Source organism: Macrosteles quadrilineatus, unplaced genomic scaffold (assembly GCF_028750875.1).
Source record: "Macrosteles quadrilineatus isolate MER2022 unplaced genomic scaffold, UCM_ALF_1.0 Scaffold_128__1_contigs__length_305072, whole genome shotgun sequence".
Lineage (NCBI taxonomy): Eukaryota > Metazoa > Arthropoda > Insecta > Hemiptera > Cicadellidae > Macrosteles > Macrosteles quadrilineatus.
In genome coordinates this window covers 202,642-229,386 of record NW_026542721.1, presented here as the reverse complement: position 1 = coordinate 229,386, position 26,745 = coordinate 202,642, and the positions used below count along the sequence as shown (strand labels likewise).

The window sequence follows — 26,745 nt, the reverse complement described above, 5'->3', positions numbered from 1 at the left end:
CCTGGGGGGTATTCCATGCCCCCCAGACCCCCCGGATCGGGCCCCCCCAAAGCAGAATCCTGGCTACGCCACTGGAAGCAGCTAATAGTATTTTGTGTATTTACGAAAGATTGGTTACTCAACGATGACAATATTGGCTCCGCTTAAAAATGTACAGATATAGATTTATAATTTATATTGTTTCGGTTTTCAATTCTGTATGTTTCATTTTCAATATTTTTATAAATTTATCTTCATAAATTTCGATTTAAATCAATAAAGTGCGAATTAATGAGCTGATGTCACCTGTCTGCCATGTTATCTTATGGGACGTCTGTACTAAACAACACCAGTTGCGACGTTGCCAATTCTACCAGGCCGCGGCCTGTAGTTAAAGGTGGCCGTGGTTATATGGAACGTCTACCACTAAACAGCACTACTTGTGACCTTGCCAATTCTGGACCGGTTCGTTTCTGAGAAAAGTTGGAAGCTACTATCATTTTTAAGGTTTGAAACTGGACCCAGCATTGGGTTTGAATCAATGGATCATGGAATCAGATGATCTTAGACAGGAACAAAGCTACAAAGACCATCTCACTCCATTCTACACTCATCCCATTTCACTTAACGTTTTAGGATCTATCTATTCGTGCTCTATTTTTAATACACTGATTTAACAATAGACGTGTTAGTGTATTTGCACAGCTAATAAAACACAAGTGTAGAAATATTGAGCTAGCTGCCATCAGAAAATATCTAGAACTCTGAAAGAAAAAGAAAAAGAGTCGTGACAAAATCCACAAAACTTTAACTTTGATATGATGTGAGAATTTAAAAAAAATGAAGTTACCTAACTTAAAACCTCAAGAAATCCCAGGACAAATTTATACTACAGTCGTTATATAAGTTGAAGTTGTGAAGTTACATGTGTTAAAACTAAGTCAGTTTTTTATAAGAACACAAGAAAACAAGAAGAAGAAAAATACAAAATAAACATAACCTAACTTCAACTTCATCATAACATTCATAACTAGGGATGGCAAAATTTTTCGTTTTGTCGATATATCGGGTTTCCGATATATCGGAAGCAATATATCGATGTCTACGATATATCGACCCCCAAAATATCGATATTCTCGATATATCGGGATAACGATACATCGAAAATTTTACTTCGCTTTTCTATAAGAAAACTGCTTATTGTAATTACAAATGTGCAGACACAGGGAACTAACTACGAATTTAAACAATAACACTAATTGAGATTCAAGTAAAGTCGCAATTTCCTTGGTGAATAACCTTAAACTAAACAATCAAAACAATATGATGCGATTTTGTGATGGTGAGGGGTGAGGTTAGGGTTAGAAGTTAGAAACGAAACGAAACAAGAACAAGAACAAGACAGCTATCGCTCATCACATCAGTCAGTCCCACTAGAGTGGAGTGGGAGTAGAATTCGCAGCAGGGCAGCCAACTGAAACGTTTGTAGACGAAAAGAAAAGAGAGATAATTTAAATAACAAATAAACCACTTTATAATTAGCCTATATTTAAAATATACATTTAAAATGTTATATGGGCTTGCGATTGGAACTTAAATTCCCAAGAAAATTTAAATAAAATGACAATTTTTTTTCATTTTATGAATCCGATATATCGGACCCAAAAACATCGATGTCTCCGATACTATCGGGAAGAATTTGTCGATGGCAATATATCGATATATCGGGGCCAGAATATCGATGTTTCAAAAATATCGATATATCGTTGCCATCCCTATTCATAACATAACATAACCTTCAAAATAGCTCCGACCTGGACCTGATCGCTTCGCTGATCGTTGATCAATTGATCATATTGATCCTTAATTCTTCCGTTCTTTTTCAGAAGAATTCCGACAACAGTTAACCACCTTTGAAATCCAATTTTCAGTTTGGGTTTATTGTTAAATAATATTTTCATCTAGATCAATTTACCTTTCCAACTAGATCATGGCCGACGACGAATTCGAACCTGATGAGTAAGTTTTTAGTGTGTTTTATGTTCCATGTTGTTAACTAGCTTAATGTTCTTATTAATTGCCCATCATATTTATACTCACTCAGTTTTATAGTTAGGCCTAGTAGCCTATACCTAATTTATATGCTAGGCTATTACTAAGTTAATTAATTGCACACTCATTAGAAATAGTATAAATACCTAGGTAGGCCTAGTACTAGTATCTAGGCTAAGCTGTCAAGATACTCACTTTTCAGCTTAGGCGGGTATAGTTTCTTAACTGGGCTATGCTAATATCTATTGAAACTATCGATTCGGTTAGTAAACATTCATGCGATTTTTTCACCATCAGCAAGTTTGGTTGGTTAGGTTAGGTTATTTGATAGTTTAATTTAATAATAAGTTTAGATAGGCCTATTTTAAAATATCCATTATAAATCAATATTTTCAATTCGATAGTTTCAATGAATATTAGCATAGCCCAGTTAAGAAACTGTACCCGCTTAGGCTCAGTACAATCTTAACTTTGAAACACTTTGTAATTATAACGACTTTGAATAATTATGCCCGTTAAAACCACATTTTAAAGCCTATCCACACACATCTACTTAGGCTATTATAGGCTCTGTTGAAAAGCGACAACCATAACCAACTTATATTTCGTTATTAAATAAGTTGTATTGAAAAGAAATCATCGATAATAATGAATGTTTCCTTTAACAGGAAAATACCTATTTTTAATAGTTAAATACACAAGAGTTAATAACTTAACTCTTGTAGGCCGTAATTGTGAGTTAAGTTACCAGCTTATTACGTACGGTGTAAAGGTCTTAGGCCTAATATTAGACATAGGAGGAAGTCTGCTTTAAGCCGGGTTTTCCTAGGCGCGGAAGTGGAGAGCGGAGAGAGTAACGTGGAGAGCGGACTCCACTTGTCTTACGCAATTTAACCCTCCGAGTGTCATGCGTCGGTTCAGCGACGCGTAACACACTTTGTGTAGTGTCATGCATCGCCTCAGCGACTCACAAACACTGTTTACGGCAAAGGCTCTATGACTGACTAAATCGGATTGAACTGGATCGAGTTAGGTATCGTTCTTTTCCTTAAATTATAAGCTTTCTCCAGAGGTCTGTCTCAGCGCTGTATGTTCTCCGAGCCGATCGTAATTGTAGCAGACAGCTGACGTGCGTATTTGTAAGCAGCTTGGTTATCCTCGGAACGATGACTGATGTGTTTTATTACGTTTATCATTGTTTTAGTGTTAAAAATCAAAAGTAGTGATATACGTGGTGCATTATAAGAAGATTTAAGTGATTTTGAAGGGCTGGTTGATGATCCTGAAGAATTAGGTAGTGATATTGATGTAAATTATCAGCCAGATTCCTAGCTATGGTTAGGCTATGCATTCTTAGCTAAACGCAATGTACTGAAATCTGTTTTTCACTCATAGCCTAACTTATTTATTTGATAACTTACCTCACTATATGATTATATATTTGTAATCCTCATAAAATTTAGAACAAAGTGGCTATTTTCAAATATTTATAGGCCTATAATTTATACAATTTTATTGAGCGCAAACTTATTTTTTTTTGAAAATTTTCCAAAAAATTTTTTTTTTACAAATGTTCCTTATGTTTTATATATAATATTGAAGCCCATGATTTTCCAAACAAAATGGTATATAGAACAGTAGAATAAACATTGTTTTTAAGCTTCTCAGATCCGTTTTAATAAAACCTTGCAAATGAGCTAAAAATAGGCAGACATTAAGGCCAAAACAAGGGACACTCGGAGGGTTAATGTTACTGTTTTCCGAGAAGTGGAGCGGAACACCATGTTAATCTCTTTTCCACTCTCCATGTCCTCTCTCCGCTTCGCGCAGCCTAGGAAAACCCAGCTTTAAACACAGAACTGATACCTGCACGGTTTCTCTTAAATTGCACGCAGCTCAGAAAAATAAATGAAAAGAGAGTTTAATTATGTGTCTAGCAAGTCTAGCAATAATGTATGCACGCCAAGTAGGTACTGAGTAAACTGTACGGGCCTTGCAGTGGTGCAGAATATATTTTAATCATCTTGTACTCACAGAATAGTTGCCTGTTTCCATCTAACTTTACCCTTGCCACCGTCTTTCCATATGTAATATCCTCCACTAGCCTGAACGTGTGTCCCCCCCCCACGGCAATTGGTTGGAACACATCTACTGTGTACAACGCAGACTCTTTGAGTTGAATGCTTCATAGCCAGTTCCCCAAGCAGACTGTCAATTAAAACTCAAATCAATTCCCAAAAAAATACTAACTTAACTGGTTTTTGAACTAAAGGATGGCTGAAAATAACTGGCCTAGGCCTACATACTAAGAAATTTATTACAACTTGGTACTTAAGTGGATGCAATTCCAGTCTAGTAACCTAAAAGGATCCTTTTGATCCTGAGAAAAGTCGGTAAGGCCTAATAACTGTCTTGAAATAAGCATATGATAAAGTCAATAAAAGACATAAAAAAGGATAACAAATAATTAGGCCCTAACAGAGAAATAAAATAATTTATAAATAAAAAAACTTTTATCAAATAAAACGTTTTTAAACGCACTAAAAAGTAGAAAATAATGTATAAATATGTGGAGAGTATAAATACTTGTAAGATTGAAAACGAAAAACGTGGGGTGCATGCAATAAATAATTTACAATTACCTCCACCTATTGAACTAATGTATTATTATCAATTGCATGCACCCCATGTTTTTCGTTTTAAATCTTACAAGTATTTAGGCCTATACTCTCCACATATGTAAAAATTATTTTCTACTTTTTAGTGTGTTAAAATTAACGTTTTGTTTTATAAAAATTTTTTTATTTATAAACTATTTTCTACTTTTTAGTTTTTAATGTGTTTAATGTTTAGTTAGTTTAATGTTTAATGTGTGGATGTTAAATCTATTTCAAGCATCTACTATACATCAGATTAAGACAGAGGCATGTGGGAAATCGGGAAATCTAAGGTTTATTTGAGTTTCTTGTCATATAATTGTTTATTAGAATAAATATGCACCTACCTAATAACTATAAATATATCAATCTATTTAATTTATTGTTTGATTTATAGAATACTAGCTGTAACCCGCGGGCTTTGCCCCGTTTAACTTCCTAATTTTCAAGATTATCTCGTTCGCATGGCTCAATCACGTCCTGGTTGAAGTTTGTTCGCTACGCTCACTCACCTTTAGGTTGGAGCTCGTTCGCTACACTCACTCACCTTTAGGTTGGAGCTCGTTCGCTACGCTCACTCACCTTTAGGTTGGAGCTCGTTCGATGCGCTCACTTGCCTTCAGGTTAGCTCGTTCACTACGCTAACTCGCCTCCAGGTTGAAGTTCGTTCGCTACGCTCACTCACCTTTTGGTTGCAAATTAGCTGTTGTCATAAATGTAAAAGAAATAATAGTGCTGCACCCTGTTGGTAATTTTTGTAACTTTAATGCTATTGAACATCACAGAACAGAACCAACTTGTTTAATTGAAACAGCTGTTAAGATTCAATAATTTAATTTCTCATAAGGTTAACATGGGAAACTCCAGAGCCACTGGGGCGGAGCCCGAAAGGATTTTTGAAATAAGAATATGCCTATATGTTAATCGGGAATGTGAGCTATCATCATGCCAAATTTCAGCCCAATACGACCAGTATTTTTCGCGTTCACTTGTCACAAACATACATCCATTTATACATCCATACATCCAAACTTTCTCATTTATAATATTAGTAGGACTAAATAAATAACAATTGACATTATTAACAAACACCTTTATATCTGCAATTAGATTGTTTATCGTTATTTAAAAATGTTTGTACGTATAAAGAATCTCTTTGGGGGCATAACCTGTACCTCTTAACCTCTGCTTTTCGAACTGTCAAATTTAAGTATTTACAGCTGACTTAAATTAATTGATGTATTTACATTCTTTCAAAATGTAAACATGGAAAATTTGAAAGCCCATGGAGCGTAGCCCAAGGGAAATATGAAAATTAAATGATATAATATTGCATTGTCATCCATTTGTGAGCTATGTTTCAAATTTCAAGTCTCAAATTTCTAGCTCATAGGGAACTTCGTTTAAAATGTACCTATATAAAAAACTTGTAGGAAAGTGAGCTAATAAAAACAAGCCCATGGGGTGTAGCCCAAGGGAAATATGAAAATTAAATGATATAGGCCTAATATTGCATTGTCATCCATTTGTGAGCTATGTTTCAAGTTTCAAGTCTCTAGCTCATCAGGAAGTATCAAAATTTGCAAGAAAGCGAGTTAATAAAAACAAGCCCATGGGGCGTAGCCCAAGGGAAATATGAAAATTAAATGATATAATATTGCATTGTCATCCATTTATGAGCTATGTTTCAAGTTTCAAGTCTCTAGCTCATCGGGAAGTATCAAAATTTGCAAGAAAGCAAGTTAATAAAAAACAAGGCCATGGGGCGTAGCCCAAGGGAAATATGAAAATTGAATGATATAATATTGCATTGTCTTCCATTTGTGAGCTATGTTTCAAGTTTCAAGTCTCTAGCTCATCAGGAAGTTAGTATAAAATTGATTGCAAAATTTGTACCGGACAAGAATGCGAGCTAATAAAAACGTTTTAAAATAGACTTAGATATTAATGTTTTAAAAACATACCGTAACACAGCTGTTCAATGGTTCTGGCTTAAGAAACAGCAGGTTTTTACTCAGTATCAAAGCACAGGGTATGTAATAAAATTCATTTTTACCCTCACTTTTACATATTTAGCTAAATAATACTTTTACAAAGGTGTTTTCTGTCTTAAGTAACAAAACAGTTAGGCCTATGAATTCTATGTCCCTAGGCATAACTTTCTTGAATTTAATTGTTGCAGTGTTGGTGAGGATTTTGATGAAGTTGAAGATGATGCGGACATCGATGAAATAGATCAGCAAGATGTGAGTTCCTAAAAACATTTGAATATTTACATAGGCCTAGTGGTTTCCCAGGGCAGTGCTTAGGCCACCAAATTTAGTAGTTCACATGGCCCTCCACGTAACTCTCCTTTCAGACTACACGGATTCTGCCGTCCAGTTAAAAAAAGTACAATTTTACGTTGTGTCTAAGTTTCTCTCACATTAACACAGTTTCTGATTGTACGGTGAGATAATGTGTTTGTAAAACCACAATAAAGATAAACAGTGCCAAACTGACAGGTCAGATTTTAACAGCTGATCTATTTAGGCACTGACTGGTAGGCTCTCGTTTGATAAAAACTGTGCAGTATGAAATCTTGCATTTAACTAAATGCGCAACTGACGCAAGGCCACGGCGCATCAATAAACCAGTTCAAAGGCAGTGTACAGTTCCAAGACCGTTGAAAGTGCCATACTCTTCTTTATACTACTAATAGAAAATTGCCTGTACGGCAAAGCAGTACAGTGTGAAAGGAGCGTTAGTGTTAACGGACGGCTGTTAGCTGTCAGCCGCCAACCACTGCTAGGGAGATAACTTGAGAGGTGAATAAATACAAATCTGTTAATGTTAATATGTTTATTATTCTTTGAAAAATATTTGCCCTACTACGGATTAATAATGATCCTTAATAGCCTTGCAACCCTGTGGGCACACACAGTTGTTGTCTCTGCACTGTTTGTGCGTTTACCCTTTTAAGATGTTTTTGTAGGGAATTATCTGCACAGTAGGTTACAGTTATTTTTCATCAAATAATAAATTATAATATATTAGCATAAATAGTTGTTTTTACTCAACTTATCGCCCAAGTTGTGGTTGGTAGGAAGTTGTGGTGGTAAGGCTCGATAAGGTACCTCACAATACAGGGTGTCCAAAAAGTCCTGGGTCAGTTAGATATTTTTTGAAATATTTAAAATAGATCTAGGCTACAAGACTTTACACAAAGTTACTAGACATAAAATCTATTTTGAAATGAAATATTACTTGTCACATATTCAGTGATATTCATTTTATCACATATTCAGTGTCCGCTACTTCTTCAGGGGGACGGCCCGCAAGGAGTCATAAGAATATCTTAAATGTAAGCATAGATTGATTTGCACATGAAATTAAAGGGGTGAATTGTACTAGTAGAATACAATGCCCCATATTTTAACTCAAAAGAAAATTTTACATTATTTTACTAACAAAGACCTTTCATTTTATGTGCATATCAACCTATGCATACATTTAAGATTTTCTTCTGACTCCTATCGGGCCGTCCCCCTGAGGAAGTAGCGGATCACTAAATCCTTATATAAATCCCAAAGTACCCATGAACTTTTGAGAAAACTAAAAGTCACACCCCCATAAACCAGATACTTAAAATGTTCGTCATGACGAGAAACCTTGCGCAAAACTATCCATTATTTGATAAACTAATTCTAACTAAAACTAACTGTAATTCATAATTGTAATTCCATTCTAAGGCCGGCCACACACAGAACCAGGCGGGTCGGGGCGCGACAGGGCACGACGAGACGCCTGACTTAAGACCTGTCTTGTTGCTGTCACACACAGAATGAGACAGGGCACGCCAAGTAAAAAGTTTAGCCCCCATAAACCTGAAAATTAATATAGGATTTTTTATTTCTGAGCCTTGAGCCGATTTAGCCAACTTTTAAATTTTACTTTATACTTGGGAGCAAAATAGAAAACAAAATTCAAAGCCATACCTCCAGAGGAGTGGTTTTTGAAACCCTTAAGATATGAACGTTGGCCCTCTCTTTCCTCAGTTATCAATACCAAGATAAATTATTAGTTATTCAACCACTGTAGTAATATCATCACTACATAGTCTTATCAAAGGGTGTAATCTTTGGTCGTATAAATTGTTACAGTCTTGTATGTAAATTGTATCAGTTGTAAAATAATCCTTATCAAAATTAGCCCGTAAGGGAATAAATCACATGACCGCGCATGCGCAGAAAGTTCTGCCCGGCAGCGACTTGCCTCGGGGCATAATTTTGGAGACCTTCGCATTTTGCCCTGAGGGCGCCCGGGGGCATCTTTTCGACGTGCCCTGCCTCGCCCGGTCCTGTGTGTGGAGCTCCATAAGCGCCCGTGCAATTCCCGTCGCACAAGACGCCCCGGGGCAAAATGCCCTGTCGCCTTGCCTGGTTCTGTGTGTGGCCGGCCTAAAGGGAACTTCCCATATACCTAATGTTAAAAATACTTCAGCTGTACTTATTTATTTGTTAGCCTATTCTTTTAATTTATTACCTTATTAAAATCAGGTGTGATTATTTGTTTGTACTACTGTATTCTGTTTTGTATATTTCAGCTTAACTTAACCAATTAATAGTTTTATTATTACTTATGAAGTCAAACGGGTTGAAACCCGTGGGTAACAGCTGGTATGTAATCAAGTAGATTTAAATTTTTTTTGTAGCTCTATTTTAACCCTCCCAGTGTTACTTGACGAAAATTCGACAAGCAGCACACTTTGTGTAGTGTTACTTGTCGATTTTTCGACAAGCAGACATCATTTACGGCGAAGGCTCTATAACTGACTGAATCGGATTGAACTGGATCGAGTTAGGTATCGTTCTTTCCGTTTCATTCTAAGCTTTCTCCAGAGGTCTGTCTCAGCGCTGTACATTATCTGAGCCGATCGTAATACGTAGCAGACAGCTGACGTGCGTGTATTTGTAAACAGCTAGGTTACCCTCCGACCGATGACTGATGTGTTTTATTACGTTTATCATTGTTTTAGTGTTAAAAATCAAAAGTAGTGATATACGTGTTGCATTATAAGAAGATTTAAGTGGTTTTGAAGTGCTGGTTGATGATCCTGAAGAAGTAGGTAGTGATATTGATGTAAATTATCAGCCAGATTCCTAGCTATGGTTAGGCTATGGCTATGCATTCTTAGCTAAACGCTATGTACTGAAATCTGTTTTTTGCCCATAACTTATTTATTTGCAAATCTACTTCCTTATATTATTATATATTTGTAATCCTCATAAAATTTAGAACAAAGTGGCTATTTTCAAATATTTATAGGCCTATAATTTATACAATTTCATTGAGCGTGAACTTATTTTTTTTTTGAAAATTTTCGAAATTATATTTTTTTTTACCTAAAAATTTTTTTTTGAAAAAATGTTCCTTATGTTTTATATATAATATTGAAGCCCATGATTTTCCAAACAAAATGGTATATAGAACATTAGAATTAACATTGTTTTAAGCTTCTCAGATCCGTTTTAATAAAACCTTGCAAATGCGCCAAAAATAGGTGGACATTAAGGCCTAAACTATGGACACTTGGAGGGTTAAATGTTTCTGAAAATATACATGTAACCACCTGGGACTTTTTGGACGTACCCTTTTAAGTAGAAGGGGGAAAAAGGGATGTTACAGAAAAGTAAGTACAAAGTACAAATTGCTTTGCCCATACTTCACAAAATATTGTCACAAATTGTGGATATTTATAGGCATGCACTGTGGATGCAATACTCCCTGGTGTGGATTAACGTCCGCACGAGTGAGTACTACGACTATCCGCAGAACTATCCTGATAATTAGACTAATTCGTATAGCCTATACCAAGGCAAAAATGTGGTTCGGATTCCACGATAAAATGTAGGTCCCTTAGTTGCCATTAGCTGTATGGGCTATTAATTAACAGCTGTGTCTAAGGAATGTCGGCCTTAGTCACTAACAAGACTACAAGATCGCGCCACTCATCCTACACTCATGTACATTCATATTTGACTTAAAATACCTACTTTGTATGGTCGCCAGTTAATAAGAAAGTATTAAAGTAATGTATTAAGTAATAACATCGTTGGGGTACAAAGTACAGTCTTTATGGTACAAAGTTAGAATAAAGATATTTTAAATATTGTAAATTACCTAGTAGTTTTTTGTTTTTACAAAACATCACATTATTCTTCTATAGCATATCTATACATAATGTGTTATCGCAATCATCTAGTCTTTGGGGAAAATGCAATAATCGGTGAAAACATTCTCTGTTGCAGGAAGAGGGAGAGAATATTGAACTTCTCAATGCTCAGGATGCTAGAGGCGGTGTACAGAAGTCAAACAGGATTACAACAAAGTATATGACAAAGTAAGTGATGTGAAGTAAAGATTAGGCCTACTGAGTGTAGACCTAATTTAGCAATTTGTTAAATTTTTATAGAATTTTTATGTACAATAAAAAAAAACCAAGTACTTGTTTAGCGCAACAGGAACAATTAAGTATTATAATATTACTAGAAACATTGCTTGAACAGCTGGCCTTTAACCCTTTGAGTGCTATGCGGCGATAAATCGGCATTTACTAAAATCTCTAAGGGATATAGAGAGGAAGATTATTTTAACAAAAAGTAGCAAAACGGCCATTGGTGACCTGCATGTTCATGGGATACACTAACAACCACTTAGCTAAAAGATTCGCCCAATCCGATGATTCGAGGTGTATGTCTAAACCAAGGATTATGAAAAGCTCACTATGCCCCAATGGTTGTAGTATACCGGTATCACTACAAAGACACAGGTCACCAATTATTTGCCACACAGAACGGGAATCGATAGAAACAATAAGAAAGAAATCTGTTTTTTAGGTAACCTCGGTACAACAACGACGACTTAACAGCTGCGTAACAGTTTAATACAACTGCCTCTTTAAACAACCGTTCAGTTGGATAACGCCTGCGTCTGGCCAACCCACAGCCAAATCGAAAAGTTGTTGACTAGAGCGTTGCATTGCGTTGAGCAGTCGTGCAGCTGTGAGCAACAACAAATTCCTGAAACAGTTGTGACACAAATTTCCTGCCGGCGAACACTCATATGGTAGCGCAGGAAATTCTGCCACCTTAACAATCAACAAAGTGCCAGGAATCGCACGAGTCAGGTTGCTGCTGGGATTTTCCAAGAGTTGATAGTGATTCGGATAGCCTCACTATTGATTAATCAGAACTCTGAACAACTAGTGTCCCTAGACTACCCACTTAGTTCATTGCCCTAGTCAGAGGAGTTTGTGAAGAGTCGATAATTTTTACATGTTGAAGCCTTCCGGAATTGGTAATCAATTATAACAGGTTACGTACTGGTACCTTGACGTCCACAATTCCTTAGTCAATATCCGTTGACTAGTTTCTACTACTACGTAGTCATTATCAGAAACGGAACGTTCATTCATTGAATGTCGTCAAATCTTAAATACATCGAACACACAAACAAACATAACACGAACACGGTAGAAATTTAACGTCATTATGTTAAATGTCTACCGTGTTTGTGTTATGTTTGTTTGTGTGTCCGATGTATTTAAGATTTGACTACATTCATTCAATGAATGTAATATTTTAACGTTCCGTTTTTGATAATGACTATGTAGTAGTCAAAACTAGTCATAGATATCGACTAAGGAATTATGTACGTCAAGGTACGTAACCTGTTATAAGTTAATTTTGACGTGACTTTGTGGGTAATAACTACTTAGAATGCCACAAACTACTTGATTATGCGAGCAATAAACTAAGTAGGTTCACCCTGCTTACCTACAAGGTTACACGTGAGAGCCTGAAACAAACAAGGGTTAAAAATAAAAATAGGTTAAGCTTAGATCCCACAGATTCTTCCCCACCTCTACATACAAACTAGTGTTATGAGTGTTCTGTTTACAAATGACGGTTGTTCAGGTATGAGAGAGCACGTGTGCTGGGTACCAGAGCTCTACAGATCGCGATGTGTGCTCCAGTCATGGTGGAGCTGGAGGGGGAAACAGATCCGCTGCAGATAGCGATGAAAGAACTGAAGCAGCGCAAGATCCCCATCATCATCAGAAGATATCTACCCGACAACAGCTTCGAGGACTGGGGCATTGATGAGCTTATCATCATCGATCATTAGTTTTTATTTTGTGTGATTATATTTTAAGAATTAAAAGTCGTTTTATACATTACTGTACATTTTTTATCCTGAACTGTGTAGTTGTTTTTTTTTCTTTCTTAGTGATAGATTATCTGAGGAATAAACAAAGGTAAATGAATGGTTATGGAAATCAAAATTTTCCTTAGTAATTTATGTGAACTACACCAAATATTATTTTTAAGATGAAAGATAAAGTAAAAGGGCCTAGGTTTTTAGGATTTTTTTTTAGAGTATCAGTCTTACCTGAATGAGAAAGAGTCCAATTGGCACGAGAGACAGTAAACTTCACACTTTACACAAAACATTAGAATATTTCACTATCTTTGACAGCATTTTTAACCAAGGAGTATTTCCAATATGGTCCATTTTCAACTAAGGAGCATTCCCAACATGGTCCATTTTCAACTAAGGAGCATTTCCAATTTTTGTCTATTCATTCCTTCTTTCTTAGTGTATTCCAAATCCAAGTGATTTTTTACACAAAGAATGAAATTTCTCATTTGAAAACATTAGCTGGTTTTAGTCAGTATCAACACACAATACATCCCACCTCCCACCCATTCTCTAGCTCATCCTTACCTGCCTTTAAATAAGCATTATCTACCTTTTACTTGATGAGTGTTAACAGTGAGTGTTAACCAAACCATTTTCTTTTAATAATAAGACAAAAATTGAATCTACATTGATTTTAGTGTTGACTAATCCATCAATATACTGTTGGACTGAAGCTGAGGAAGATCCAAATAGAACACGGAGGGATCAGCAGTTAGCATTATGTTACCAAACAACGTAAAGACGTGTTTGAATCAGGGAAGTGGTAAATAAACTACCAATGTTTTGGTTTCAATACTATCCCTGGCTCTTTTGTTTTACAATTTTATTTCATATTAAATTTATCTACCTACACACACACGTTACAATATTACAGGGATAAATGGCACAAGTTCAACAGAACTTTGAACCCACAACTTATCACAGATATCTAATAAACGCATCTAGGATATGAATCTTACAACACTAAGATATATTTACAGAATAATAATACTGGCTTGGTTGAATCATGTGGGAAATTTTAGGAAAATGATTCTTGAACACAATTAAAGCGAGTTCCCTTGCTGTTGAACTTGAGTGCTGCAGACTTGACTTGTCTATGCAGTGAGGAAGGCCCACAAGTGAAAACTGACACCTCCTTCCTGAAGTAACACAAAACCAATGCATTATTAGGAGAGATTACTTTATAAATAGGAGGTATTGAAGCAGCAATGAAGAATTGTGCTACTGGGTAAAAAGATCTATTGTAAACAGACTCGGTTTGGGAAGTGCCATAGACAAAAAGAATTAAATATGGACTGTCAGCCGTGCTGCGGTTACCATAGGTTCTGGCACACCGCTGGGAGCGCCTTGTAGTTTACGTACAGCGTACGCTGTAACTACAAGGCGCTCCCAGCGGTGTGCGCCAGAACCTATGGTAACCGCAGCACAGCTGACGGTCTGTCTATCTACTTCTTTTTGTTTATGATCTTATACTCGGTTCAAAATATTTAGGTGGTTTGAGAGGAAGTTAACCCACCACTTTTTTTGTCCTTAATGCATGTTGCTTGATCAGCTGTTAAGCAATTATTTTATAAATAAGGATAGAGTGGAAGACCTCGGGGGCTGAATTACAATCCTCTACCAGATCGCTTCCCCATACAGACCTACCTATGGTAACCGCAGCACAGCTGATGGTCTATATTTAATTCTTTTTGTCTATGGTTATGCCCCAGTGCAAACATTCAGAGCGGGGTCTACTACTACTACTACTACTACTGCCCTGGCCATTTGTACCCCAGTCGGTACTTGGCCTCAGCAACACAGCGCCTCCATCCGTCTCTTTCTTCAGCATCCTCCTCTCCAATTCCCAGCCGCCTCATGTCTTGTTCACCTGGTTCCACCATTTAGTCTTTGGTCGTCCCCTGGGTCTTCGTCCCTCTAGTGTTCCCCTCAGAATGTTCTTCAGGTTTGACTCTTCTTCTCTCCTTAGTATGTGTCCTGCCCATTTTAGTCTCCTACTTCTTATTTCTCCGATGATGTCTGCATTTTTGTACATTTCTCTTATTTCCTGGTTGTGCCTCTTCCTCCACTCTCCATTTTCTAGCGTTGGGCCAAAAATTTTCCTCAATACTTTATTTTCAAAAACTATTATTTTTCTCTCTTCTTTTTTGTTCAGGATCCAAGTCTCTGAGCCATATAAAATTACTGGACGGATTATTGTTTTATACAGACGTAATTTTGTTGTGTGGGATAATAATTTTGAGCTCATTAATTTATTGCAGGCATAGAGACTTTTGTTCGCGGCATTAAGTCTATTCTGTACTTCTAGATCTTCTCTGCTTTGTCCTGATATTACGGTACCCAGGTATGTAAATGTATCTACTCTTCTAAATCTGTGGCTTCCAACTTCCAGAAAATCATCTTCCCTAAGGTCTTCTTGGGTCCTCCCTACTATCATATAGTTAGTCTTTGAGTCATTTATTTTTAATCCTGTTTTTCCCGTGTTTAAAACTAGTAATTTTGTGAGGTCTATTAAGTCTTGTTTGGTTTTTGCCATCAAAACTAAATCATCTGCAAAGGCTAAAATGTTTAAGGATTTGCCAATTTTGATTCCAATATTAAAGTTTTTTACTTTTTGCAGAGAGTCTTCCAGGGCTATATTAAATAGAGTGGGGGAAAGTCCATCACCTTGTCTAACTCCCGTATCCACTTCAAAATCGTCAGACATTTCTCCTTCTACTTTGACCTTACATCTTGAGTTAACTACACTTAAACTGGACAACCTTATTAGTTTTTCCGGTATCCCAAAACTTTCCATTATTTCCCATATACGCTGCCTGTTGAGGCTGTCGTATGCTTTGGCGAAATCCACAAATAAGCAGAAGAAATTTTGGTTATATTCCCAATGTTTGGCAATTGATTCTTTTAGAATAAAGATTTGATCTATTGTTGATTTTCCTCCCCTAAAACCAGCCTGGTGTTCTCCAATGATTGTTTCCACATACTCTTCTAGTCTCCTCTGTATTACTTTTGAGAGTACTTTGTAGGTGCTTGCTAACAATGAAATTCCTCTATAATTGTTACAATTACGCTTGTCTCCTTTTTTAAATATTGGGATTATGATAGCCTGCCAGTCCTTTGGAATTGTCTCCTGTTCCCAAATCTTTAGAATAAGTTTATGTATTTGTCTGCTTAGTCCGTCTCCTCCCGCTTTTAGTAATTCTATGGTTATTCCGTCTATTCCCGGAGCTTTATTATTTATCATGCTTTTGATTGTGTTTTTTATTTCTTCTAAAGTGGGTTCTGGAACATATGGCTGTACATTTTCATATTTAACAGGCTCTTCGATTGTTTCTTGGAAGTCTCCATTTAGTAACTCCATAAAGTATTCTCGCCATCTATCTAAACATTCTTCTTTATTTATTATTATGTTTCCATCTTTGTCGGTGATCCCAAATGTGCTGGGTGTAAACCCCTTCTTGAAGCAGCGTACTGACCTGTAGAAGTCTCTGCTGTTGTTGGCTGTTCTGTCTTGTTCCGCTTTTTCTATCAGGCTGTTAATCCAGTCACGTTTTTTCTTTCTAAGAATCTTGACTGTTTCTCTATTTTGCATGATATAATTTTCTTTGTTATTTAAGTTTTGTTGGTTTAACCACTTTCCTTTCGCTGCTTTTCTTTTGTAGACCGCATCTCTACAGTCCTCATCAAACCAGGGTTTTTTCTTCTTCTTTTTCTTCTGTCCACACACTTCTAGGGCACATTCTTGAATAGAATTTTTCAATCTGTTCCACTGGTTTTCTACATTTTCTTCAGTTTCTTCCTCTTCCAAAACTTGGAATCTGTTCTGCAGTTTTATCTTGTATTCTCTGGCGATGTTTTTTTCTTTGATTCTTTCTGTAGCAATCACTTTCTCCGTTTCATTCTTCTTTCTATTTCCTACTCCTATTCTTTGGTTAATGGTAACTAACACTAGACAATGATCTACACCACACTCAGCTTTTATGATACTTCTAACATTGGTGATGTTCCTGTGGTGTCTTCTGTCTATGAGAACATGGTCGATTTGGTTAAGTGTTGTACCGTTTGGGTGCATCCATGTCGCTTTGTGGATAGCTTTCCGTGGGAAGTATGTGCTCATTATCTTCATCTCTCCTGCTTCTGCTAGGGATAAAAGTCTATCCCTAGCAGAAGCGGGGTCTATTTGATTTAATTTCTACTCTATTTAAAGATATTATTTTCTTTTCTTTTTTAAAATTGTTTATTTATTGTATTCTTGTTAAAGATGAGAATATAGGTCTGCCTAGTTTGTTTAGTATGAGTTTTGAGTTTAATTCCTGGGCCAGCCCCCAAAGTAATGTGGAAAAACCTTTAATGGTAGCCAAGCCACACGGTTTGTCTCAGTTACCCCAATGCATTAAGATGCGCTTTGTTCTCGGTAAACCTTTTGGAATTTTTTTTTTATTATTTTACAGATTCGGTTTTTGAGATACAATTAAAGTAGGCTACAATATTGAGTTTGAAATTTTACCTGTATATATTATACATGCTTTTTGAAAATTACTGTAACAAAAAAGTAGTCTCAGAATGATGAAAAATTGTTCTTACACATACTCACTTGTGGTATAGAAGAGCCCACTCTGAAAATAGATTCCTCCAGTTTGGACGACCAAAATATGTTCTCTTTTGAATCAAATTTGAGAGTGAAAGAGAACCCTGTTGACAGAGGTAGGCTGTAGAGTCTTATACAACTTTTTCCTACTATATTTTTCAAAAATTTCTAAGAGAAAATATTATTTCAATACTAAAATTGGAATTCTTAAACGTACTCTTATATGTCATTGATCATTGAGTTCTTGCATGTTAAATAAAACAGTAACTATAACTATTGTACCATGCTCAGATAAATACCTATCAACTTTAAAATTAATGTCAAATGCTTAGATTTATAAACAGATTTTTTTCTATATTTTGGATTAAATTTCATTACCTGATGTGTATTTCCTTTAGTTATGTACAAGGAAAAGTCAAACTTGTCAGGGTAGTTACTGGACCAACACTGTAAAAGTAAAAAAAAAACTCATGTGACACTTTCAACTTTTTATTCAAACATTTAATATGACAAAAATATATGTTAATGTGTGTGTAGAACCGTTCTTACTTTTGTAAACCAATTATTCGGCTGTCTTTTGTATAATCTAATTTATTTTAAAGTTTTAGGAAAATATACACCTTGACATTTTCATTTGAAGGTTTAGTCAGTTCAATTCGTTACTCAGTTACCTTTGTTATTTATTGTGACAATCCAGTGACCAATCAACTATCAGCTTTTTCGTGCATCAAAAGTAAAGGCTTAAAGGATTGTACTAGTTTGGGATGGGACTTATATTTATATTCATGGCATTCAAGGGGGGATTTTAAACTTTTTTACTTTTATAACTAAGTTTGTCTTTATAATCTTGGAGATGGCTACAGTAAGATACAAAATCAATTTTCTGTCTTATTGCACTGATCCATACTCTATGCCAACATGGCTCATCCGTTATGGTGGTTTATGAAGATGATAAGTACATTTTTCCCGAAAAATTCCTGAAACTTTTGAGGACCTGTCCATCTGTGGGTTACAGTATAGATTGTGTAATACCTTTGACTATTAATACAACAGTGTCTAATAGTCAGTGGTACTACCTTGTGATGGAGGTGAGTTATCAAGTCTGCTGTCCAAGTCAGCTGATCTTGACTCCTCACTACCCAGAGCAAGTGCAGATGATGTGGTCTCTCTTGACCCCATCTCACACTGTCACTTTTACTGCAAACACATAAATCATGCATGAATATCACAGAAAACACTATATTCAACAGTACTAACCAATGTATAGTCCAAAACTGTCTCATCTTCTATTAATAACATGAACAACTGATGTAGTAGTTGTTTACTTGTATATTGCAAAACATGGCTAGGAAATAAGTGTTTATGGTGCTAGTGCCAAGTACAGGTCTTCATGCTAGTATTGTTAAATCCTTCCCAGATGAATGTAGTACGATACTTTTTGCCACACCACTGGGGCCAAAAGCAGTAAGGGGCCAAAGCATTTTGAAAACATTCATCTTCCAAAATTAATAATTTGCTGCTCTCACAATGATGGTGCTCCCGTAATTGTAAGAGATTTTTACAATTTGGTTTCAATTGCGGGTGACGATGATGATGCACCTGTCCTGTGACTGCAGGAGATGTCCACGATTTCACCGCGATTCTGAAAAAGTTTCAACTAGGGGGCTGCTTGGGTTAATTTGGCCAAGAGCCGCAAGTTTTAAACCGATACTGACTACCAGGAATACTAAGGTAAGTAAGGTACCCAATCACAACATACTCTTTAAATTACACTAGGTACTTAAATAAAAAATGTGTAAAAAAAACTTCCAACTTTTTACAAAAGGTATGATTTTTCATCCTTTCCATAATAGTAAAAGTAAATAATGTGCCTGTCCAAAAATGTCTAAAGTCGGGACCACGTAAGTTTGCAGTTGGTGGCAGCCAATCACAAGAAAAGGCTAGTGCGACGTTGCCACATCGCCCGTTGACAACACTAATTAAAATATACCAAGCAATATTTTCAAATTAGCTGGTATTATTAGATTTGGCAACACCGCACGTTCTCATTGGTTCATTCAAAACCATATGGTAAATAGGCTCCTCCTTCAACTGCAGAACTTTCGTGGTCCTGACTGTAGTATTTATTTTGTTGCTTCTTTTAGAGCCTATAAAATAAACTCAAATTTAAAAAGTGCCGGAAGAGTGCTCGTTAAATTTGCTCCAGCTGATTTTAAAGAGTGTACTTTCTGTATGCAAAGGTCTTCTTGTCTAGAAATAGACTAGAAACTAGCAGTTTACTGTGTAAAAACTGCTTGACTGAGTGTGAAGTAGCAAACAGTCACGAAAGTTATATGTCACATACCATTAGTTAGTTAAAGTGATTTACAGTTACTTACTACAAATGGTGAAGAACAGCAATAAATGGAGTGATCCCTATCCCTGCAGCAATGCAGATTGCTAGTCGGGCTTTGACCACATTTTCCAGAGGGCTGCAGAATGGACCATCAACTAGAATCCTGGTCAAGAAAACATTGATTGTCAATGTGTTGCAATGAGCAGAAGTTAAAATTACAATAATTCATAAATTTTGAAGGATATGCCAGGGTTTTCAGTGAATGAAAGACTCCATTGAGCTCTTGTCACATTTAAGAGCTATTTCGAATCTGAGACTATAAAGTTCTTCCTTAGATCATCCACAACTACTACTAGCCGGCTCCCACCCCTATGGGACGACTAGTCTGTTCAAAGTATTTAAAAACGTTTAAAAAAATTAACGCTCCCATAGAGTTTAATTTGTGACCTGTAATTAGATTATTGCGTTGCCTCAGCCATTAACTGCTATTGCAGTAAATCGCCATTTGACGGACATGAATCCAGAAAAGTGTTAGGACTTACAAAATGTGTGTAATGGATGAAAGAAGTTTGGAGGTGATTTTAAAGATTTGCAGAATGTTTTCCTTCTCCATGGTGTAACTGACTGCTGTTTTTCTTAAGTCTCATTTGCCCAAATTAGTTAAGGGAATTCTGCATGTAGATCGTATCAAAGTATAATTGAACGAGAGAGATTATCAACTAGCGGATGTCTCTCTAAGACTATAAAGGCCCTGGAAGTCTTAAACACGCTGATTTGTAAGCAAAGTTTACTCAAATCCAATAATTATCTTGCTTGATGGAATTTATGAACACTACTGCCGTCCTCGTTTTGCAAATATGCACAAATATCATGCAAATATGCGATTACATTCTATGCACTCCCCAATCCACCCTTTCTACATCTTAAGCCACTTTAATTCATACAGATCAATCAACTGGCAACATTAATCACCTATCTACAGAAAAGTACGGTAACCATAGAACAGGATTCATACTTGTCGGGAGCATCAGTTTTCTTTTACAACAGTATTTCAATACTATAATCAGATTAACCCTCCAGCACACACGTGGCTAATACTAACACCAGTACGCGCGCACGGACTGACAGTCAGTGTCTTACTTCTTACTGGAAATGCTCTTTTATATACCTAATATAGTTCATATAGCATCAAAATTTCAATCTAAATAAAATAGGTAAATAGATTTTAGATATCAATAAATTTCAAAATGATTACAAACATTTCAAATTGAAAATGTCCTGTTGAAAACCAATCAGTCAATCGCTGGCCTGTTCTTCATCCTCTTGAAACATGACACGCTTAACTTTACACCCTCGTAGCTCAGGGCCAATACGCACGCTAAGACGGTCAAAACACCACCATTGTACTTGTAAAGGTAGTGGGTGGAACGTAGATGGCGCGTCATGTCGTTCGCTTGTGGATTCACTTATTTCAGCGTTTTTTGCAAATGTGCGGCCTCTTGAGTCCGCAGCACTTGTACTGAAGGGTTAACTATTCCAAAGCGAAGATAGCCGGACGGCGGGTGGGAGCTTGAGTCGGTCTGAGAATCAACCTGAACTCGCACAAACTATTACTGTCTGCCACGGCGATGACTTTGCACATAATTTCATAATAAATAATTCATATTATAGTACGGTACATACTTTTTCTTCATATTCATTATTTCGCCCCTCGCCCCCCCCCCCCTTATGTTCACCTCTGTTTTGATGTCTACTTCAACATAAAAAGGTAGTATTTTTATATAAGGGCATGCTTTAATATATAATGCCAAATGTAAGTTAACAACAGCACTAACCTTGGAAGGGCAACAGAGTGAGGTAGAATGTTATCTCGGCCAGCCTTGCTCAGTAGTCTACAAACTGCTTCTGTAAATAAATAAATTAAATACAGAGTATTGTTTGTAAATTATACAGAAACAAATCTAATATTAATTGTACTATGTCACTTATTTAAAAATACGAGAGGTCGTCCAGTGGTCGAAACTCGACCAAAAATATGTAATGTACTCACTTATCTATTTTCACCCCACACTGTAAATAAAACATGTGATTGGAGTTTCCTCCATTTGTTTTGATTTTCTGTTTATATTTCGTTGTTATTTCGTAACCAGCATAGCAACGCATAAGATCCATGTTAATTTTTTCAAATTTTTAAACTCATTTTTTGTGCTTATCTTTGAGCCTATTTAAATTTATAAAGGGATTCTGCATACCTACAGGAAAATAGCTTTCCAACGGTATGCGTAGAATTTCCCTACGATGCACACGAGCTGAGAAAAAAGGTTTTAAAGAAACATGCTTGCCTATTAATATATAGATAACAGATCATTATATTGCACCCATGCTTCAGTGGTCTATTTTGAGCATGGATTCAGTAAATAGTTTGTTTATTGTTGGTGTATCTAAAGTAAAAGGTGTCTGACAGGAAACAGTGTTTTTTAAATGGCTAGTATAAGTGCGACTGTGAGTGTTTCAAGGGGTCACTAGTTTTTGTATATGATGTCATTTTAGAATCCATGAAGCAGTGTACGGTAAACACCATATGTTTGCCTTCGATACTTATGAGCAAAATAGTGAGTCCATTATGGCAAAGCAGCGGATTTTTTGGGTTTACTTTCAACTTAGACCCCATGACATATCATTCCCATTTTAAATACAAATTCTCAGGTTGGTTAACAATCCCCAAACTGTGATAGATCTTAAGGAAGCAGTTCACAAGGAAGTGGCAACAATTATTAATGGATCCATGGGCTGCTGAGACTTGTAATAGGAGATTTAAAAAAGGGTTGAATCCTGCGTGGATGAAAGCTTGTGGACCTGGATGATATTGTTTTCCATAAGTAAAGAATTCTTATGTTAAAATACAAATACATGATTTTTTAAATTCTAAACAATAATACAAATCAACGGCGCTAACTCACTAGTCCAATCTCCTCTCCTTCGGATAAGCAGACTGATGTAGGTGTGACTAGTCGAACAGGAAACCTTTATAAAACCATAAATAAACACAAACAGATTACAATAACTTGCTTCTATTCTAGATTTCACAACTTAATTTATCGATTAACCAATTTTTTATCTTTCATTTTCTAAATGCAGTTACAGTTTAAGTGCCTATGTAGACTTGCTGGGTAGAAAATTGTACTTTTAATTTAAAACTAAGCACCCCTTGTACATGTTACTAAATATTTGTAAGTCTTTTGGTTACAAGTTTCGCTTTTATTTTTTTAGAAAATAAAAAAGTGTCAACTGTTTAATTGAGTCATCAACTAAATTAGTCTTAACGATTGTTAAAAAGCACACCACAAATGTACAAGCAGCAATCAACACATTACTTTATAAAACAAAAACCATTTTTACTATTGTATGAGCTGTTTCTAAAAATAATGTAATAAATAATTTTATTTCGTCTGCCTGCTTAGTTCAAAAGAGCTGATTTGATCGATTTGCTTGACCAGTGCTGGCCAAATAGATGAGAACTTTTGAAGTAATTGAGGATTTAATTGTATGTAGCTTTATTGTACTTACTGAGGTAACAGTAAATGGGTGCCATTCCAGCGAGGACAGCCTAGGACATTGAAGCAGAACATACTGTGAAAGAATCTAAATTAGAAGACATGCAAACATTTTGTAAAATTTTAAGGTAACATAAAAAACATAAAGAAGGAAGATAAAAGGTACTAATGAAACACGTGGAAAGGGATCTTCTTGCCTAATCAACTCTACTTGCTAAAATAAAATAAAATTATAAATAAAATACGGTTACAACTAACTAAACTTCAATCAGGGATTGCCAACTATCCGGATCACCTCAAATGAGTACAAAAATTAAATCAGATCATATGTTACAGTTAACAAAGTTGTACGGCCAACAACGGGTTAGGCTTAACACTCAGGTTCACTGGTCTGTTGTGGATGGAATGACAAGGTGAACTCAACATCAGCTGCTCTAAGTCAACCAGACCTGACGGCACAGAAAACGGAAACTGAACAATTGCCTCTTAGTTGAAAAAATATGTATTTTATATGCCAGGTTTTCTGTTTGTGGTGTTATGTTGTAAGATACTTTATTAAATTTGGCAAGGTACTTTTTGTTTATTTTAAATAACTTTTTAGATAACCATTAAAAGATCCAAAATCTGGAGTTTTTATTATCGGAATGGGGTCCCAGTCCCAACTAATCACCCTGATTGAAGTTCTACTGTAATGTAGCTTAACTAGTAATCATTCTATAATAGACTCACTCTTATCTGGACTCCTCGGGACCAAGGTCAGTCCGGATAATGGTTTTTTTTGCTGAAAAACTTGTAAAAACGGACTGTTTAAAAGCGTATTTGGCTTAAATTTAGGAGAGCATTGTATTTAGACACGTGATCACTGGTCTCAAATCTTTTCCACGAGAACGGTCGTTTCAGTACCGCCCACTGCCTGCCAATTTAGTCCGGTTAAACCAATGTGGTGATAAAAATTGTCTGGTTAAAGAGATGTCATTACCCCGAGTTTAGTCCGGTTAAACCAATGTCCGGTTAAAAGGTATCCGGATAAGAGGGAGTCTACTGTATTGTAAAAATTGAAAGAACAGATTTATATTCCTTCTGTCAATGCCCAATCTAATATAGCACTAAATTTGTAAATTGAAACATGTCCAATGAGTGTAATCAGAGTTACCTGGCCAGGGTTGAGACGCACAGTGTGGTCGGTTCTAAGAGTGAGGTGAGTGACACCTCCTGACATGTCTACAGCTTGAGTCACCTGGTAGACTGAGTAGTTGCGACGACATGACCTCAGCAGACAGTCACTCAGGGATATCCCTAGAGCTGCTACCACCCACAACCAGCCCTGGGGAGACATAGTGGTTAGTTCCGAAAGAGAAGTGAGTGACACCTCACATGGTGTGCAACTAATCATGGGTGAGTTTGGTTAGAGAAGCCAACCTATAAATTGGGAAGGTAAAAGTCGACTGAAAGGTGTAGGTAAACTACTCCCCCATGGGTGATGCGCCAGCGAGGCTGTGGTGCGAAGTTTTTGCCTTGACTGTACTCTTTCTTACCTGACCTAGCCCTCTTCGTGCTGCATGCTTCGTGCATATATTTGATTTATATTCACTGAGCAATTGAGATTCAGACATTTACTGTTAAATTGTGTGATAAAATGTAAGTAATAATTTGAGGCAATATACTTTAAATAGATTACAGCAACTCATTCAGTTATCAAAACACTATGCAACAAATTATGTTATAAATATTAAATAACGTATTGTGCATTATAACATTTGGTTTTCTTTTGATTTTGAAGCTGATGATCCAAGGCAAACATTACGGTAGTATTCCTAACCTAACCTAGCGTAACCAAACCAAACATAACCATCAGACCTAGTAGTTGACCTCAGAAAACCTTGCATCCCATATCACATAAACACTACAGTAGTGATTCATACTTTGGTTTCATACTTTGGTCGGGATTAAATCAGGTAAGAAAGAGTACAGTCAAGGCAAACATTTCGCACCACGGTCTTGCTGACGCGCCAGCCAAGGGGGAGCAGGTTACCTCCTCCCGACTGAAGGGGTAGATTATTTGTAAATAGCAATTATGATCAAGCTTTTTATATTTTTTGATATCTTCATTTTTTTTGTTTTTGTCAAAAAAGGTATTTTTTAGAATAAAACTTTATATGAAAAGCTTTTAAAATTTTTGTTGTGAAAGAGTTGTAAGAATAAGTAGGTACAAGGAAACTTGTAAGCAAATTGTACATTTTAATATGGGTTCGCAACTTGTTTCCAAGACAAAATGAATGCAGTACCAGTACCTTTTTACTTTTAAAAGATTGTGTTTGTTTGGGACAGTAATTATATGGAAAAAACTACTAATTTACAATAAATTAAATTTGTTTCTTTCAGATCTACAGCATAAGAGTGATTACCTACCTCAATCAGATTTCAACTATCAAAAAAGTAGCCTGATCGCTATATTTAAAATCCATTTTCATAAACGTTTTTGTCTCTTGTTTACAATCTGACTGTGTACATTCATCTGAAGGATTAGCTGTTAACATTGAACTGTTATAAAGAAATTTGGTCAGAATCACTAAATCTTGGAAAGTGAACTCTAAGGATAAATTCAACATTAGGGAGGGGAGCTCTAAAACAAATTACCTTTGTAGTTAATATAATTCATCCCTCGGCTAGATCATAACCTTTGAAATTACATCTAATCATAAAAATCTGTTAAGTAGGATGGCTGAAAAAGGGACTTAAAGAGAAATCCTTATTACCTTAGGTACAGTATATGGATATTTAAATTTATAAATAACTAGCTGTAACCCGCAGGCTTTGCCCCGTTTAACTTCTTAATTTTCAAGATGATCTCGTTCGCATGGCTCAATCACGTCTCGGTTGAAGTTTGTTCCTTTGGGTTGGAGCTCGTTCGCTACGCTCACTCACCTTTAGGTTGGAGCTTGTTCGCTGCGCTCACTTGCCTTCAGGTTAGCTCGTTCGCTACGCTCACTTGCCTTCAGGTTAGCTCGTTCACTACGCTAACTCGCCTCCAGGTTGAAGTTCGTTCGCTATGCTCACTCACCTTTTGGTTGCAAATTAGCTGTTGTCATGAATGTAAAAGAAATAATAGTGCTGCACCCTGTTGGTAATCCTTGTAACTTTAATGCTATTGAACATCATAGAACAGAACCAACTTGTTTAATTGAAACAGCTGTTAAGATTCATTAATTCCATTTCTCATAAGGTTAACATGGGAAACTCCAGAGCCACTGGGGCGGAGCCGATTGGACGGATCACGAAATTGATGGTGTATAAACCTATTCCATGAAATTCTACACGTATGTACCAAGTTTCGTG

At 36.3% G+C, this 26,745-nt stretch overlaps 2 protein-coding genes across 3 annotated transcripts in view; one reads left to right on the top strand and one right to left on the bottom strand.

Annotated features, from left to right (window-relative positions):
- The first annotated feature begins 1,799 nt into the window (after positions 1–1,799).
- Positions 1,800–12,904, top strand: LOC128982136 (DNA-directed RNA polymerases I, II, and III subunit RPABC2-like). Its single transcript, XM_054401185.1, has 4 exons — positions 1,800–1,998; positions 6,871–6,934; positions 10,979–11,070; positions 12,647–12,904. Exons 1-4 carry the CDS (start codon positions 1,970–1,972, stop codon positions 12,855–12,857), a joined length of 396 nt encoding a protein of 131 aa, XP_054257160.1. The 5' UTR covers positions 1,800–1,969; the 3' UTR covers positions 12,858–12,904.
- Positions 12,905–13,725: 821 nt separating this feature from the next.
- LOC128982138 (NADPH oxidase 4-like) overlaps positions 13,726–26,745 on the bottom strand; it is a 35,382-nt gene continuing 22,362 nt past the window's right edge. The window contains exons 7-15 of one of the 2 annotated variants that reach the window (XM_054401186.1): positions 24,563–24,733; positions 23,423–23,485; positions 22,816–22,879; positions 21,691–21,760; positions 19,899–20,018; positions 18,597–18,717; positions 17,899–17,967; positions 17,527–17,624; positions 13,726–14,071 (exon numbers count right to left, since the gene is read on the bottom strand). In XM_054401186.1, coding sequence (XP_054257161.1) covers positions 13,951–14,071; positions 17,527–17,624; positions 17,899–17,967; positions 18,597–18,717; positions 19,899–20,018; positions 21,691–21,760; positions 22,816–22,879; positions 23,423–23,485; positions 24,563–24,733 — 897 coding nt within the window. In that variant the 3' untranslated portion in view covers positions 13,726–13,950. Of the gene's footprint in view, positions 14,072–17,522; positions 17,625–17,898; positions 17,968–18,596; positions 18,718–19,898; positions 20,019–21,690; positions 21,761–22,815; positions 22,880–23,422; positions 23,486–24,562; positions 24,734–26,745 lie in introns of both variants that reach the window. The other variant, XM_054401187.1, reaches the window with a different exon arrangement.

Coding starts and splice junctions, on each gene's coding strand:
- LOC128982136 (XM_054401185.1), top strand. CDS start 1,970: ATGGCCGACGACGAATTCGAACCTGATGA. Junction 6,935..10,978: donor ATGAAATAGATCAGCAAGAT/GTGAGTTCCTAA, acceptor TCTCTGTTGCAG/GAAGAGGGAGAGAATATTGA. Junction 11,071..12,646: donor ACAACAAAGTATATGACAAA/GTAAGTGATGTG, acceptor ACGGTTGTTCAG/GTATGAGAGAGCACGTGTGC.